The sequence below is a fragment of the Mauremys reevesii genome, linkage group 13, assembly GCF_016161935.1.
Source record: "Mauremys reevesii isolate NIE-2019 linkage group 13, ASM1616193v1, whole genome shotgun sequence".
Lineage (NCBI taxonomy): Eukaryota > Metazoa > Chordata > Testudines > Geoemydidae > Mauremys > Mauremys reevesii.
The window spans coordinates 16796825-16814676 of NC_052635.1; the positions used below are offsets into that span (position 1 = coordinate 16796825).

General features: G+C 44.1%; 2 protein-coding genes across 2 annotated transcripts; both read left to right on the forward strand.

Moving 5' to 3' along the window:
• The first annotated feature begins 5486 nt into the window (after positions 1-5486).
• LOC120381235 (olfactory receptor 10A4-like) lies at positions 5487-6452 on the forward strand. Its single transcript, XM_039499393.1, has one exon. It carries the CDS (start codon positions 5493-5495, stop codon positions 6450-6452), a length of 960 nt encoding a protein of 319 aa, XP_039355327.1. The 5' UTR covers positions 5487-5492.
• Positions 6453-14715: 8263 nt separating this feature from the next.
• On the forward strand, positions 14716-15642 carry LOC120381234 (olfactory receptor 10AG1-like). The gene has a single exon (XM_039499392.1). It carries the CDS (start codon positions 14716-14718, stop codon positions 15640-15642), a length of 927 nt encoding a protein of 308 aa, XP_039355326.1.
• The last annotated feature ends 2210 nt before the right edge of the window (positions 15643-17852 follow it).

Here is a 17852-nt window from a genome sequence, read left to right on the forward strand (position 1 = left end):
GAATCTATGAAACCAGAGAGATGGCAGATTTCTGTCCAAGTCCCATCTCCCCCTGAGGCAAAGGGGGGACCTGAGGCATGGTTATCCCACGTTCCAGCTACATAGCCTAACCACTGGGCTAAAAGTTATGAGGAAGATCCTTCTCTTCCCCACACTCCAGCCTGTCCTCACCTTGTGTAAGCTCACCTATACAGGCCCAATCCATAGAGTTCAGGTGAGCTCTGAACATGCTCACCCAATTGGGCCCCATGGGCAAGTGAGGCAAAGGCCTGGCTTTCTCCCCCCAGCTCGTGCATGGCTCTGGGACTCAGCTGTCAGGATGACTGGCCTGGGGCTACCGAGGACATGCCCAGAGGCACCTGGAGAAATTTTCCAGCAGAAAAGTAGGAGTCCAGTGAGTTTAGGCACTGATGGCATTTGGGGGCACCTGAGCAGCAGTTTTGTGAATCCCCAAGAGGCCTGAATCTAGGATCTGTAGCTGCCTAAAGTGCTAGGTAGACACCTAAGTGCCTTTGTGAATTGGGCCGTTTCCTGTGTAGGTGATTTTGGAAACCCACTAGGTGCCTGTCTGCATCTTTAGGCTCTTAAATATCTTTTCAAGGACACCCCCCACCCCACCCCACTTCTCTGTGTGCATCTGCTCCCTGTTTGCAATTTGCGGACAATAGCATGATCTACGTCACAGGGGTGTTGTGAGGCTCACGAAATTAAGAATGTGAGGCACTTACTCCTACATGGGCCTTGCAGAGAGAGAAATAGTGAGGTTCTTTATGGGTAATAAGCTTAAATCAGCGATTTAAAGACTTAAGTACCATTTTTAAAAAGATTTTGGGATTCCCATCTCCCAAACCAGACCCTATCATTGACGCATTCGCTTCACTGAAAATCCAATTTTCTAGTGGAAAAAGTTTTGATTAAAAATTTTCCACCAGCCTTTGTTCAAAACAGCTGTCCCTGGAAACTTGGACCCTCTATTCTCCATGCCAAAGAAAAACTAAAAGTCTTTGTCTCATCTCTGAATCTTTGACGTAGCAAGGATTCAATGCATGAGGGAACCTGTCTCAATAGAGACATAAAATAACTTAAATACTCAGAATCCTCGAGATGTGGCCTCTTCAGGGGAATGCACTGTTCGCTCCGCTGCCCGTAAGTTTTACAGCACATGATTATATGAGATTAGAATATTTTTTTTAAGTCAATGTTTTTTCTACGCGTTATTTCTTTTTAACCAAGCACATTGGTGCATAGCTCTACCTTGGGCCTTTTTCTCCTCTGCTTTGTACCTTTCTGTAATCATTTCCATGTGAGTGCTGACTGGGTGTGGGAACCTGCCGGTACAAGTGAGTAATCCTGATACGGAGTCATTTTGCACTCACCTTGCATTGGTATCAATGACTACACATGGTACAAGGGAGCAGGGAGTCAGCCACCGGTGTGCTCTTCCTCTTCCCTGACTGTTGTGTTATACTAAGGAATAGTACAAAGAATTCTAATTCATAGCTGGAATTTCCAAAGGAACCTAAGGGAGTTACACAACCATCACCCACTGAACTTAGCATAGTTCTGTTCCTGAAAACAATGTAATCAGGGTCTGGGCTGCTAAGTACAGTTTTAATGGTTGCTCTATGAAGATAGATAGATAGATAGATAGATAGATAGATAGATAGATAGATAGATAGATAGATAGATAGATAGATAGATAGATAGATAGATAGGGTGTATAAGGATAGATTGATGATGGATGGATATAGTGTCGTTGTAGCCATGCCAGTCCTAGGATATTAGCGAGACAAGGTGGATGAGGTGATATCTTTTATTGGACCACCTTCTGTTGGCAAGAGAGAGACAAGCTTTCGAGCTCTTCTTCGGGTCTGGGAAACATACTCAGTGTATCCCAGCTAAACACAAGGTGGAACAAATTACTAGAGTAGACATGGCCTTTGTCTTTTATCATTTTCCTGTGTGAGTTCATTAAATCACTAAATGCCCAATAGCAACTATGTGGGTGAAACCAGACAGTCCCTACACTCTCAAATGACCTCACACAAACAAATGACTGGAGGGGTGTTAATGGGCCACTTCACCTTCAATTGTCCCTTGAAATACTTGTTAGCTACTTATGCTGAACAATCTGTTCCATCTCTTACCAACAGAAGTTGGTCCAGTAAAACAGTAGTTCTCAACCAGGGTACACGTACCCCTGGGGGTGAGCAGAGGTCTTCCTGGGAGTACATTAACTCATCTAGATATTTGCCTACTTTTACAACAGGCGACCTAAAAAGCACTCGTGAAGTCAGTACATACTAAAATGTCATACAAACAATGACTTGTGTATACTGCTCTATACATTATACCCTGAAATGTAAGTACACAATATTTCAGTTGACTTATTTTATAATTATATGGTAAAAATGAGAACGTTAGCAGTTTATTCAGTAATAGTTGCTGTGAAACTTTTGTATTTTTATGTCTGATTTTGTAAGCAAGTAGTTTTTAAGTGGGGTGAAACTTGCGGGTACACAAGACAAACCAGACTTGTGTGAAAGGGGTATAGTAGTCTGGAAAGGATAAGAGCCACTGCAGTAAAAAATATTACCTCACCCACCTTGTCAGATAGATAGATAGATAGATAGATAGATAGATAGATAGATAGATAGATAGATAGATAGATAGATAGAGGGGCTGTATGGGGATAGATAGATAGATAGATAGATAGATAGATAGATAGATAGATAGATAGATAGATAGATAGATAGATAGATAGATGGGCTGTATGGGGATAGATAGATAGATAGATAGATAGATAGATAGATAGATAGATAGATAGATAGATAGATAGATAGATAGATGGGCTGTATGGGGATAGATAGATAGATAGATAGATAGATAGATAGATAGATAGATAGATAGATAGATAGATAGATAGATAGATAGATGGGCTGTATGGGGATAGATAGATAGATAGATAGATAGATAGATAGATAGATAGATAGATAGATAGATAGATAGATGGGCTGTATGGGGATAGATAGATAGATAGATAGATAGATAGATAGATAGATAGATAGATAGATAGATAGATAGATAGATAGATAGATAGATAGATAGATAGATAGATAGATAGATGGGCTGTATGGGGATAGATAGATAGATAGATAGATAGATAGATAGATAGATAGATAGATAGATAGATAGATAGATAGATAGTGAGGATATTGCATATGTAGTGTGACCATATTTCCCAAAGGGAAAACAAGACACCATGTGGGGCTAGCTCAAGCCCCTCTCCCTTCCCTCCTCACACTAGGCTCTCCCAAGCTCCCCTCCCCTTGTGGGGCTGGCATCACTGATCACCCGAGCCCTGTCTGCCCACCACCCGAGCCCTGCCTCCCATCCTGTGCAGGGTTGGCATGGCCGCTCGCCTCCCAGCACATTCCTCCGCCCTCCACTTTTTGACAATAGTGTGCACATGTGTCCTGTTTGCTCTTGCCAACTGATCAAGTTGGTAAGAGCAAAGGGGACAAATGCCCACTTTTGCCAGAAATGTCAGGACAGCCACGACAGGGCTTAAAAATAATCTATCCCCGCCAAAATGGGACTTATGGCCACCCTATGCATATAAAAGTATAGATAGATAAGTATGCATGAGACCAGATAGATGTTCAGTTTCTGTAGTGAGGAGCACCAGTGTAAATTCTTGCACAGATAGATCAATAGATAATTGCATATGAATGTATAGACAGAAGCACGATGAAGCTGAATTGATGGACAGATATTGCATATGAAAAGACAACTAGGTAGACAGACCACTTGGCTATCCAAGGGCCTGATTCTCCTCTCATGTCAACAGATGACAATTAGGAGTACGTTTATTGAAGACAATTGATTTACAATTGTGTAAAACTGACCTGAGAGGAGAATGAAGCACATTCAACCGCACAAGGCCGTGCTGGAGCGGTGAACAGCAGGGAGAATCCTGTAGAATTGTTGGCTGGCTTCTACACGTTCTCTGAATAAGTCATTTTTGAGACCACCGCTGAGGCTCAGTAGAAATGTGGGCAGTGTATAAGCAGGTATGGCTATAGTGTTTTTGTGCACTCCCTATGGGTCTGTGCCCCAGCATGTCTGCAGTGAAACCGAGAGCTGTGGAGCAAAGCAAAGCCATTTCCAACTTTGGACTAAGCCTTTGAGCCAGGACTACTCAAAAGTTTGCAGGATCCAGACCCAGTAAGTGTGTCTACATAGCACTTTGTGCTGAGCGGGCATCAGCCTCCCAGTCCGGGCTGGCAGACTGGGGCTCGCGCTAATGCTCTCAAAATAGCTGTGAGGTGGTGGGTGAGGCCAGAGCTCAGGCTTTGAAGCCTAGGGAGGTGGGTGGGGCCATTGGCCAGAGTCTGCTGACCTAGGTTGGAAGACTCGCTCCCGCCTGCTCCCAAATGCTGTGTAGACACACCCAAAGTGGAGCCAGGGATCTCAGCCTCTTTAACCTGAGGAACGGGAAATGAAGCCCGGCCTGCTCTGGGAGACAGAGAACTCCTCGCCTCATTCTCCAGAACAGGGAGATCCAGGCTGACGTGCTCAGACCTGGATGTTTGCTTTAGGTGCCTCGGGGTTTGGAGGTCCAAGTTGTGACACCAAGAGCCTAGCTTTCTAATGTGGCAGCCATGGCTTTTTAGTGCCCCAGAGCATCAAATACCGGATGTCTTACACTGGGCATCCACAAACAGAAGAATCACTGGAAATTGGTGTGTCAGAGATTATAGATATAAGAATATAAGAGTGGCCATACTGGGTCAGACCAAAGGTCCATCTAACCCAGTATCCTGTCTTCCAACAGTGACCAATGCCAGGTGCCCCAGAGGAAATGAACAGAACAGGTAATCATCAAGTGATCCATCTTGTCACCCATTCCCATCTTCTGGCAAACAGAGGCTAGGGACACCATTCTTGCCCATCCTGGCTAATAGCCATTGATGGACCTATCCTCCATGAATTTATCTAGTTCTTTTCTGAATCCTGTTATAGCCTGGCTTCAAAACATCCTCTGACAAAGATTTCCATAGGTTGACTGTGCATTGTGTGAAGAAATACTTCCTGTTATTTGTATTAAACCTGCTGCAATTAATTTCATTTGGTGACCCCTAGTTCTTGTGTTATGAGTAAATAATACGTCCTTATTTACTTTCTTAATACCAGTCATGATTTTAGAGACCTTGATCATATCTCCCCCTTAGTCATCTCTTTTCCAAGCTGAAAAGTCCCAGTTTTATTAATCTCTCCTCATATGGGAGCTATTCCATACCCCTAATCATTTTTGTTGCCCTTTTCTGAACCTTTTCCAGTTCCAGTACATCTTTTTTGAGATGGGGTGACCTTATCTGCACGCAGTATTCAAGATGTGGGCATACCATGGATTTATATAGAGGCAATATGATAAATTTTGTATATGATTCATTCAACTTGACCAGTTCACGAACAATTTTATTGTCTCCATGGAGAGAAAACTGATGCAGGGGATGGCTAGCGGGAACCACACAGCTGTGACACAGTTCTTCTTTGTGGCTTTGTCCAACATCCTGGGGCTCCGAGTTTCCCTTTTTTTTCTGGTGCTGGTTTTCTACCTCATCACCTTGGTGAGCAACATCATCATCATCACAATCACAGTGGTGGACCCTGCCCTTCGCTCGCCCATGTATTTCTTCCTCCGAAATTTGTCCTCTCTGGAAATTGGCTACACCTCATCCACCATCCCCAAGATGCTGGTGAACTTCCTCTCCGAGGACACGAGTATTTCCTTCCTGGGCTGTGCCACACAGATGTATTTCTTCTCCTTCTTAGGGATCACGGAGTGCTGCCTGCTGGCCGCCATGGCGTACGACCGTTATGTGGCCATATGTTACCCTCTGCGCTATACAGCCATGATGAGCAGAGGTGTCTGCTTCCAGCTCTCAGCTGTGTGCTGGCTCATCGGGGTTCTGGTGGGAGTCGGGCAGACAACTTTCATATTCACGCTGCCCTATTGTGGGCCCAATAGGATCAACCACTTCTTCTGCGACCTGCCCCCGCTGCTGAAGCTGGCCTGCGCAGACACCTACAGGAATGAAGTAGCTGTTTACACCATCACTGTCACCTTCATCGTGGTCCCCTTCCTGCTCATCTTGGTGTCCTACATCCATATCCTCCACGCGATCCTCAGTATTCCGTCAGCTGCGGGCAGGAGCAAAGCCTTCTCCACCTGCTCCTCCCACCTTATTGTGGTGACCTTGTTTTTCGGGTCCGGCATCGTGACGTACCTGAGGCCCAAATCCAGCTACTCCCTCAACACCGACAAACTGCTTTCCCTGTTCTACTCAGTGGTGTCCCCAATGCTGAACCCTTTGATCTACAGCCTGAGGAATAAGGAGGTGAAGGAAGCTCTGAGAAGGGTAATGGCCAGGAAAATATTCATTTGAAAACTGGGGGAACAAATTGGTTATTTATTTTCATATTCTTTGGAGTTGCCTCTTGTAGCCCAATCTATGACTCATATATTCATTATACTGATTATTTAAGAATGTCCAGTGATCACTCTGCAGGTTCTTGTCCCAACATCAGGCCCAGTAATATTAAAATTGCCATTGAGTTGGGAATCCCAATGCGTTCAGTTGCAACCCTCACACTTTAGAAACCCTTCTGTATTTGTCACAATTCATTAACACGTTTAGCCAAGTTACAAACATTCTAACCCAGCGAGGCAGATACAGATACTACAGAATGCCCACCTGAACATCCATCCCTTGCAGAACAGCCTGAAATGTCAGCCATTGTCTTCCTCATCACCTGTGGCCATCATCCTGGCACCACCCAAGGGCTACGCTCTCTCTTCTCCTGCCCACAGGCTGGGATGCCACTTTTATAATATGGTCTGCCGGGGTAGCCAATAGGAGGCCTGTCGGCCAAATCCACACCACCAGGTGCTTTTGAACAAGCTGTGAAATCTTTTTATTTCCTTATTATTATCATGATTGTTATTGCGATGTGAAAAATGTTTCTCTAGAGTTTGGATCCTGACTAAGAAATTTGGACCTTGACAAAAAATAATTGACTCCCCTTGTCTTACAGGGTCCAGGCCTGCAGGTTCCTTGCCTTACTGCTGAATAAAATAAATGCTAAAGCGAGCTCTAAGGGCTGCAGTCTGTGAATACTGTATGAGCCGTGTGTCTGTCTGAAATCTGACTATTGTAAAGGCATTCTTGTGTGCACATATTGGGTTAATTCAACAGCTGGGTGTTCAGGAAACCACCCACGAAGATGGACAGTAGCTCAGATAAGAGCTCCTCTGCAAACATCATGACAATTAACTATGATATGCTACCTCTGCCAGCCTTCCCAATGGGGGGCCTGCCAGACCAGCTTCCCCAAGATCAAAAGAGAGTGATTTCAAAAGAGACACTTCCTGATTAGAGGAGAGACTGATTTTATGGGACAAAATTGCCTCCTGACCCTCCAGAGGCTGAGGGATTCCTCAGGGAAGCTTAGCCTGCTAGGGGCTTTAATCCTTGTCTCTTGCTGTGCCATGTTCCTACTATTAAGATTGAACAACACTTTGTTTTAAACAGGCTGTTTTGGGTCACTATTATCACTGCAGGTCACAGCTCCCCAGGGGGACATGCACCTCTACTGAGCGATCCTGGCTAGTACCCACGGTGCTGTCACCAGGGACCTGCTCTGGGCCTGGGAGAGTCCCACAATTCCTCACCAGAGAGACAAAGGCTCATGACCTGACACCTGGGGTGGGGTCCACTCAGTGAGACCAAGAGAGGGGGCAGAGGCTCATCTAGCCCTGAAGCAAGACAATTCTTTTCTTTTCTATCTTCTTACATTTTTGCTCTTTCTCTCTCTTTTCTCTTTTTTAATTTCCCCACTTTGGGGGTCTTTTAATCTGTCTATCTTTTCCATTATTTTTTCTTTTTTTCTTCTTTTTCCACCTTCCCCATCCCTGCTTTTTGTTTTAAAAGGAGGTTGTTGACAAAGCCCTGGCTGGGATGATTTAGTTGGGGTTGGTCCTGCTTTGAGCAGGGAGTTGGACTAGAGACCTCCTGAGGTCTCTTCCAACCCTAATCTTCTATGAGTCTGTGAGTCTATGAATGAACCAAACTCCTTGATGCGTTTTTATTCACTCGTTCACCGCTCTTTGAAACAAGAGTAGATTAATGTGCACTAGGGAATGTTAGTGCACGGCACCAGTGTCTATATGGACATTCCATATGTGTCACACTAGTGAAAGGTAGATTTACACCCTGGCTTGCTGCAAACTGTCTACACAAGCCCTGAGAAATGAGGCTGAGATTTTTCCAATTTTCCTTGTGGGCATTTCAACAGGAAATGGAAATAATTTTTGTTCTCAAGGTGAGGTTTTTTGGGGGATGGATGGATGGGGATTGACAAAAAGCCATCATGTTCTGCTGAACAATTCTATGGAAAAAGAATAGTTTTGTCAAAAGTGTCCATGGCAAAACAAACAAAAAAAAACTCCAAATCATTCCAGGGGTGAGCCAAAACCATGTAATGTGGGTTTGAGCATTCCCTGCAAATGCTGAGGGGCTCTGAACTAGAGTTTTGATTTCTCCCAGTACAGAGGTAAGGACAGCTGTGGAATTAGGCGCTCCATTATGTTTTCCTACACCGAGAGAAGAGCATGTGCATTCAAGCCATATATTTCTAAGTAAGGCTACAATTTAGTCATGGAGGTCACGGACTTTACCGGACCTCCGTGACTTCTTCGGCTTCAGCTTTTTACTTTTTTATTATTATCATGATTGTTATTGCGGTGTGAAAAACGTTTCTCTAGAGTTTGGATCTTGACCAAGAAGTTTGGACCTTCACAAAAAAGAATTGACTCCCCTTGTCTTACAGGGTCCAGGCATGTAAGTTCCATGGGACTCCAGCTGTGATTCCTCCCCTGACCTATCCCTGCCCCCTGGTTATTTTTAGTAAAGCCACAGACTGGTCACGGCTCCCATTATTTTTTGTTGCCCCTGACTTTTACTAAAAATAACCATGACAAAATCTTAGTTTTATTTCTAAGAACGAAAGAGAGACTCTAGACTGGGATTGCGCACAGACTCTAAGCATGGGCCTATGCTAAGCATGTGATTGGTCTCATAGAAGTCAGTGGGATCATTCCAATGCCAAGGTTTAGCCACATATTTACTGTCTTATTGGGCCAGGACCACAAACTCTCCATGCAGTGTGAGCACAGTGTGTTAGTGACTGTGAGTGACCCACACCGCTGCTGCCCCACGGACCCACCCCAAGAGGCTTCCCATCATGTATAACTATAAGAACCACTACGTGCCTCCGACACAGCACCTGAGCCTTCAAGTTTCAGACCCACAGCCCTGTCATTGGAGCATCCTGGTCAGTGCTGGTTGTGGTGGGTGGGTTCCTCCCACTTCTGAATGCAGCCCCTGTAACCTTAAAGTGACTAGAACTAGTGTCGAGGCTGATCGGATGCAGCTAATGAGACTAAGTCCCCTGTGGCAGCCCGAGCCCATTTCTAAAACTGCTAACAATGCCTTTTGGAGAATGGGTTAGGAACCATGTCCCCCAGGGCCTCTGCCCTGTCACTCAGTGAGAGATCACTGCAACAAATGCATATAGGCCAGTGGGGACAGACTGATGAGAAAGTTCTTCAGCTGAGGAAGTTCGAGTGTTTTCCAAAAGATGCAAAAGCAGGAAGGCGACTAGCACAGAGAAGGCCGGAGAGCGTCTCTTACTGGGAGTGTGGACTCACTCCTCTTTCATCTTCACTCCTGAAGCGGGTAAAACCCTCTCATTTATTTCACCAATCTCTTCCCCTGCTTTAGGCCAAGGAAAACAAACACATATGTGTCTAGGATTCTGGCTGTCTCAGAAGACCAGGCTGAGAGACCCTGTGGGGCATGGGCAGTGTAACTTTCCTTGCACATTATCAACCTCGGTCAAGCTAAAGCTGCATTGATCACTTGCTTGCCTGGTCTGAGACATCTGACTAAGCCTCGGCAGTCATCTTTTATGCTCTGGTGCTACAAAACCAATGCCCATGATTCACTTCCCTCATGCGAGTGACTCTGTTGAGAGCATATGAAAGGAGTTACTCGTGTGTGTGTCAGTATCCTAGCTTCTTGTGCAGCAGAGACAAGCAATTTAAGCTGGATAGATAATGGGCTGGAGCCGGTCCAGAATATTTTTTAAAAAAAAATCATTTGTAAATGCTGATTCTTCAAAAAAATTAAATTAAACCCTATTTTTGACTAAACTTTTGCCAGGAAGGTTTGAAAATTGCAACCTGAAACCAAATTTTGAAACACTGAACATTTTCATAAAATTTTCCACCTGGCTGTGGTAAGGGGCTGAATGGGTGGGTGAGTGGATGGATAGGACAGCTGATATTTTCTGTGAAAATAAAATATGAATACTGAATAGAACTTCTTAGAAAATTTTAATTGCAAAAATTATTGAGGAAAGGGTGAGAATTTCAAAAGCACCAAAGGGAATTGTGGAAATAAGTTGATTTGAAAGTCGGGGCTCCTAACTGCCTAACATACTTCTGAAAATTCCCCCAGAAGACATATTATTTATCTGTTTGTTTATTATTTATGTATTTATTCAACAATAGTTCAAGATTTTTTTCTCATCCATTTTCTGGTCAACTTTATTCATCCTGAACATGTTAGGATTGGATTTTCAACAGTAGCTAGGACTATCAACAGGAACTGCTGAGCACCTCCCTCTCTTAAAAAATCATTCCCTTAGTCCACATTCCCACCTAAAACCTTTGTTGATGCAGAGTTCAGGCACCCAGCACAGCCTCACGCCCTTCCAGGAGCTAAACTTCAATCTCTGAAGAGCAGGAAACAAAGTATTAAGGTACATGCCACCCCTGCAAAATAACCTTAGCTCTGCCCCTTTTGAGTTGGCCCTAGCCACTTGGAGTGAATGGATTTAAATATGCTGGTGGGTCGCTATCAGAGCAGATAACACCTTTCCGGACCTTTGGAGTGACACAAACCGAACAATGAGGGAGCAAGTCACAAAGTAGTGTCCTTAATTTGGGGCATTTCCAAAAGTTGCTTTTAAACGAGACAAGTCTGCTCAGAAAATGATAGCCTTGGGAGATTCTGCTTTAGCTCGAATAGCACCATCTCTGAACAATTTCCCTTTGGTGAAGGATAGATCATTCAAGGCAATGACCTCATCAGCCATCTAAATAATTCATTTTTATTTTAGGTCATTAAAAAAGAAGCTAGAACCTAACAAAGGTATGAATTTTTCGTCCAAAAAGCAATATCAAGCACATGTGTTTGAATTGTGAGTCTGTGCACAGGTGTTTGTTGGGGAGTTCAGAGCCGTATTTCACAGTAATTGCTGTATGTGTTTGATGTAAGCTTTATGTGTCTGTAAAAGTCCTCAGGTATGTTTATAACAAATATGTGTTCCCCAAAATAGAGTGCATTTCCAGTGGTGTCTATTTGCATCTGTCTGTATCTGTGTCTATCTGTTAGGGATTTCTTAGGGAGTGTGTCCTTGTGTATATGTATTGCTGGTGTGTGGGTGGGGGTTGGGATGTGTGATACCTCTGACCCTTTGTACACGTATGTTTTGATGCTCATAATCAGCAGGTTTGTTTGTTTCTGTGTGAGCAAGAAAACATTTGTGTTTATACCATTGTGTTTGTGAGTGTGCCACTAAGTCTTCCCATTGTGTGTTTGTGTCCAGATGTGTATTTCTGCCCTGGTGTCTGAGCTTTTGAAAAGATCAGCCAACATTAACAATAGCCCCATTTTAGAGACGGGGAAACAAGAAAACCAGGAACAGTTCATGTGTGAGGAGGGTCTGAATTGGATGCATTTGCCATTGGGCAGCCTCATTTTCAGTGAAGCTAGCTCAGATTTACGCCAAAATAACTGAGAGCAGAATCTGCCCCATTACGTTTCAGTGGATTGTATTTGCCTTGTGCTCCTAAAACAACAAAAATCCCCTGGTTATTGATACTTCAGGAGTCAGTCAGCTTACACTGGTGAATAATATTACTCCTGTCTGTTAGTAGTGGCAGGATTCAATGAGGGATGAGAGAAACAAATTATTCATTTTCCCAGACCTGTATTCAATTTGAAAACAAAAACCTGGGACTGGTGAAAAATGCAAACATTATATTTTAATTTTTTTCTTGGTCAAAATTTCACATTTTTGAAAAATACCAACCCTTCTATGAGCTGAGCAAAACATTTTTACAAAATCTTTGAGAAAAAGGCATATTTTATTTAAAACTTCCACTTTTCTAAAGTTCTGATATTTTCCTCCATTGATTTTTCCCTACAGAATTTTGTCCCATTGTTTGGATTTGCTTTCAGCGCTTTTCATCCTATCCCTTTGCTTTCAGAGTCCCAGCTTCTCCGTAGCTTCTTAAATAACATCTACATTTTTATTTATTGAAACCTCTCTCATTTTCAGCTTCAGTTAATTAATTCTTATAAAAACGTTTCTCCTTTAAATTCATCAAGGGCCAGAATGTGCCGGTCTCCCTCTCACAGTGTAGTACCTTAATCCCCAAGTGGGAATATCCGTTCTGTGGGACTCTTCCTGGAGTTAGGTGCTACTCGCTAGAGGGATGAGTGGCAGACGTCTGGGTTGGGATTTTTAAAGGATTCTAAGTGGGTTGTTAACCTAAATCTAATTGAATTTCACTAGGTGCTGCTACCTGTCCCCTTTAGGGCTCTTTGAATGGACCTGGTCATGGTAGTAAGCACTATACCTTGGTGATAAGTGACTGTGGAATCAGGCCTGAACACCAGAGCTGGATTTTCAGTCAAATAAACTATTCCTGGCTACAGACTGTTCATAGCCAATATTACCGTACGTGGGTTCCTTCTCCTTGTGTTAGAAGGAGTTGGGTGCAGCTGACACTGGGGTATTCCTCAGGGAGCTGCTAAAGAGAAGCAGAGAGGTCAGGGCAAAGGCTAAGGGCTTCTGCTAAGATACCCCTGGACTGAGGGGAGCGATAAAGGTGCTGAAGGTGCTGGTGCCAGGCTTGGAGTTCATGGCTAAGCTGGTTTCTAGTCCGAGAACAGGACAATCCAGAAATCACCCAAAATTGGATCGGGACTCTGCTGCCAGTGGCCCTTCTCTTTAATTTCTAGCACTTGTTTGTGTGATTAAAAAAATATTTTTCCAGTGAAAGAAAAAAATGAGAGAAAATGGGGAAAACTCACTTTCTTTCCTGTTTTTATTTATTTCCCTGTTCTCCCCTCAGTACCAGACAGGGGGGTGAGGCTTTTTAAAGGTTTAAAATAGGAGAGAAAGCAGCACCTTTCTTACTTGTTAAAACTTTTAAACACTTTTCCAGTGGGGCAGGGGAGTTTTAAAACATGGGGAGGTGTTTTATCTCCCAACTTTTTCTTCTTTTTAAAGAATAAAAACTTTTTTCCACTGACTTTTTGTCAATATCCCTTAGGTGATCCTTCCCCCCAAAATTCGTCCTGCTCTGAAATCCCAGGCCTCAGGCTCTGAAGCTCAAAGAGCACCTGTGTTACCTGTCACAGGACAAGGCCTTTGACAAGCAGTGCAGCAGTTCTGATCATACTGCCTGGGGTGGGGCGCTCTCACCCCATGCATGTTGGGAATGGGTTAAAATGGGTCTGAGGGGCCAATGAATCTGCCTGCTCTCACCTAGCATGGGCTAGGTCTAGTTAAAGATCAAGCCAAGCAGGCAGGGGCGGCTCTAGACACCAGCGCGCCAAGCAGGCGCTTGGGGCAGCCGTTTCCCGGGGGGGCGGCATTTGGCTCCGGTTGAGCTCCCGCCGGCATGCCTGCAGCAGGTCCACCGGAGCCCGGGACGAGCGGACCTGTCGCAGGCATGACTGCGGCGGGTCCCGTCTTCCCGCGGCTCCGGTTGAGCTCCCGCAGACATGACTGCGGCAGGTCCGCTCGTCCCGGGCTCCGGTGGACCTGCCGCAGGCATGCCGGCAGGAGCTCAACCGGAGCCGCGGGAAGAGGGGACCCGCCGCGGGACCGGGGAAGGGCGGCGCAGCGCTCCACGCTGCTTGGGGCAGCCTACTTTCTAGAGCCGCCCCTGCAAGCAGGGCAGCCCATCTGGGGAATGGAGAGTGAGCGGAGAGGAGAAGAGAGTTCCCTCTCTCTGGGAAGCAGCCTGAAAGAAGACTAGAGCAGAGCGGTCACTGCAGGGGTCAGCTAGCAGCCAGAGTGGACTCAGGTGCCACAAATTGCTGTGGCCTGCGTGAACCCCTCCAGATGGAGGAATGTGCCAGGGATCCGGCTAGAACAGTAGAGGCACAGCTGTGACAAGGTGGCTGCCAGCTGAACCCAGCCGGGCTGCAGCTCTAGTTACTAGACATTTCTGTTGGACTTTGGGTGAAGGACTGTGAAACATGAAGGGCTGGGACACTCTTGTGGCTGAAGGCTAAAGGACAGTGGGGAAAACCGAGGCAGAAATTGCCGCAGCCAGCCAGAAGTGGGCGTGCTGGGGCAGCAATTTCACCATGCTCCCATACGTAGATGAGACGGAATACACCACTGTCACAGTCATAAGGGTGTGAGTATCTATGCAGGTTTCTATTGCTGACGGCTGAGATGCCTGATTTCACGTCTGTGAGAGACAGTTATGTGCCAGCACTCTAGGTGACATGCCCTTGTCCTCTGCCTTTAGCGTCTCTCAGGATTCAATGCACCCATCCAATGGCGAGTGGAAATCACACCACAACACCTGGCTTCATCCTCTTGGGCTTCTCCAACCTCACAAACCTGCAGGGTTTGCTCTTCGTGGTCTTCCTGGTCATCTACATGGTGATCCTGCTCGGGAATGGTGTCATTGTCTTGGTCACGGTGTTGGACTCAGCCCTTCAAACCCCCATGTACTTCTTCCTCAGGAACTTGTCCTTTGTGGAGATCTGCTACTCCTCTGTCACCCTGCCCAAGATGGTGGCCAGTTGCCTGGCAGAGGATGGAAGTATCTCATTCATCGGCTGTGCTGCCCAGATGTATTTCTTTCTTTTACTAGCTGGCACAGAGTGTTTCCTTCTGACAGCCATGGCCTATGACCGTTACGTGGCCATATGTAACCCCCTGCGTTACACACACATTGTGAACAGGGAGTTTTGTGCTACAATGGTAGCCGGGTCCTGGCTTGTCAGCATCCTGCTACATTTTGGGCAGACGTATTTGGTGTTTTCTTTGCCCTTCTGTGGGTCTCATGAAATTAACCATTTCTTCTGTGATGTCCCCCCTCTGCTGGAGCTGTCCTGCGTGGACACCTACAGGAATAAAATGGTTATCTTCGTGGCAGTCCTGCTATTCCTAATCATCCCCTTTTTCTTGATAGTTATTTCTTATATTAAAATCGCCAGGACGATTTTGAAGATGCCGTCAGCCCAGGGCCGGCGCAAGGCCTTCTCCACCTGCTCCTCACACCTCATTGTGGTGACTCTGTTCTATGGCTCTAGCATTATTGTGTATTTAGAACCAAAGTCAAAGGAGTCAGTGGACACCGACAAACTGCTCTCGCTGTTCTACACCATTGTGACTCCAATGTTCAATCCCTTCATATATAGTCTGAGGAACAAGGAAGTGAAAGCTGCCCTAAGGAAATTAGTAGGGAGAAAATGATTCCATAAAATACACACCGTGTTCCTCAGGTAACGTTCTAGATTCCTCCTAAGACAATGCAGAACCGACAAGCTACATTTCTGGTTCCTCAAGAGATGCTCAAGATTTCTGAAGATATAATCTAGACTACTTGGAGAATCCACCAGACATATTGCTAATTAGCATTCATTCTAGATTATTCAAGACACATTCTAGACATCCTGACGTACTGAAAAGATTCATTTAGACATGTTCAACATGACACATTTCATATTCCTCAAGATTTGCATGTTGAACTTCATCATGTATATTTTGAATGCAGAAAAAAATATTAGGGGAAATCTCATAACCAAAGCAGCTTCTTAATGTACGACTCACATTCTTCCACATCTGCTTTCTTGTAAATACTAAAATGTGCTGTAGCTTTAATAAAGCAAACATGTTTGTAATGAAATAATGTATCTTGATAATGTAACTTCTTCCTTTCCTGTAGTTTCTGGACAACTGCATTCAAGTCTGGAATGTTATCCAGCCTCAGACCTAAGCCAATGTGAAACATTAGTTTTAAATGCAGAGTTTATTGTATCACAGTTAAAAAAATATTAATTTTACATTCAAATTATTAGAAGCACTGTGTTAATTTGTTTAACCCCTCACTTTTAATGAGTGTTACCTAGAAGGAAATGTGTATGTTAATGTTACATTGGTTGGAGAGATCTGGAAGGATAGACTTTAACACCAGCGATGCGATCCTGGATTTGCAAAGCATCTGTTCTAGTCTAGTCAAGTCTCATCTATGTATATTCTTATACCAGGCTCATCACCATAGCTTTTAACCACTTTGCAACCATGGCTAGGGATTGGGAACTCTCTGTGCAATGGCTAGATACTGAGAGCATTAGAATAGATACACTATTGTTCACATCATTTTGAATGTTGATGTTGCTGATTCAGGCACTTGAGAACACACACAAACTTTAATGGGACATGAGCATAGGTTTAAAGTTAAGCACTGATTTCCTTCACAGGGAGGCCCTAAAGTGCAGAACCCAGAGTGTTTCATTAATCAAAGCAGAGCTTAAAGATCAATAAGAAAGTGCAAAACATAAAACAATTCTATAGCCATGCTATCAAAGTTAAAATGGATTAATGGAAAATATGGCATGATGCTAAAGAATAACAAGAACTTTAGAACTACAGGATAATAAATCAAAGTTTTATCACAAGATGTTAAATTACTTCCAATTTTTTGCTTTTTTGGGTAGGTAATTTTGGTACCAATGTGATCCTTGGTGGACGTCCTTAGCAACTTGCCGGGTAAACTTGATCCTAGTCAAATTTCAAATCATCAGTGACTATTCAACCAAAAGGAATTTCTAAACACAGAAATTATTTTATTACTGAAATGTCCATTTAACCCTAAGTTACTTTCCCAGGAAATAAGGAAAATAATAAATAAATAAAATAAATAAATAAATAAATATATGTAATAAGGAAATGGTTGACATGAAATGTTTTGCTGTTATCAAAACAAGTTGAAACAAATTGTGCCAAAATTTCCATCTAACACTTTGTGAGACTTAACACGTCCCCATAAAAATTTTAATTTTGTCAAAGCAGCATTTTCTTACAGAAAACTGCTTAACAAAATTTTGTCCAGCTTTAAAAATAACTAAAGGTGTGTGTGCCAATTGATTGGGTACTTCAGTAGCATTTTGTGCGTGGCCTCAATAGTGCATGTGGGAGGGAGTGCACATGTGCATTCACACGCATGTACTTGCTTGGTGTAATTGGTGATGACAAGATGAAATTGTGGAACCAGAACATGGGAATCAAAATTGTTTAGCCACAGAGCTACTATTGTCCTGAATCAATCCGGGAACAAACCTGAGTGAAAACACCAGTCTGGGAACAGACATACACCTCTACCCTGATATAACGCTGTCCTCGGAAGCCAAAAAATCTTACCGTGTTATAGGTGAAACCGCGTTATATCGAACTTGCTTTGATCCACTGGAGTGCGCAGCCCCAGCCCCCGAGAGTGCTGCTTTACCATGTTATAGCCAAATTCCTGTTATATCGGGGTAGCGGTGTATTTGGTACAATAACAGCCAGGTACCTCACATGAACCGGGGCAATCAATGTAACGATAGAGAGGAAATAAGGGAAGATTCTTCTCTGACATACCAAGTAGCCTAATGCATCACAGGAAGTGAGGAAAAAAGGCCTCT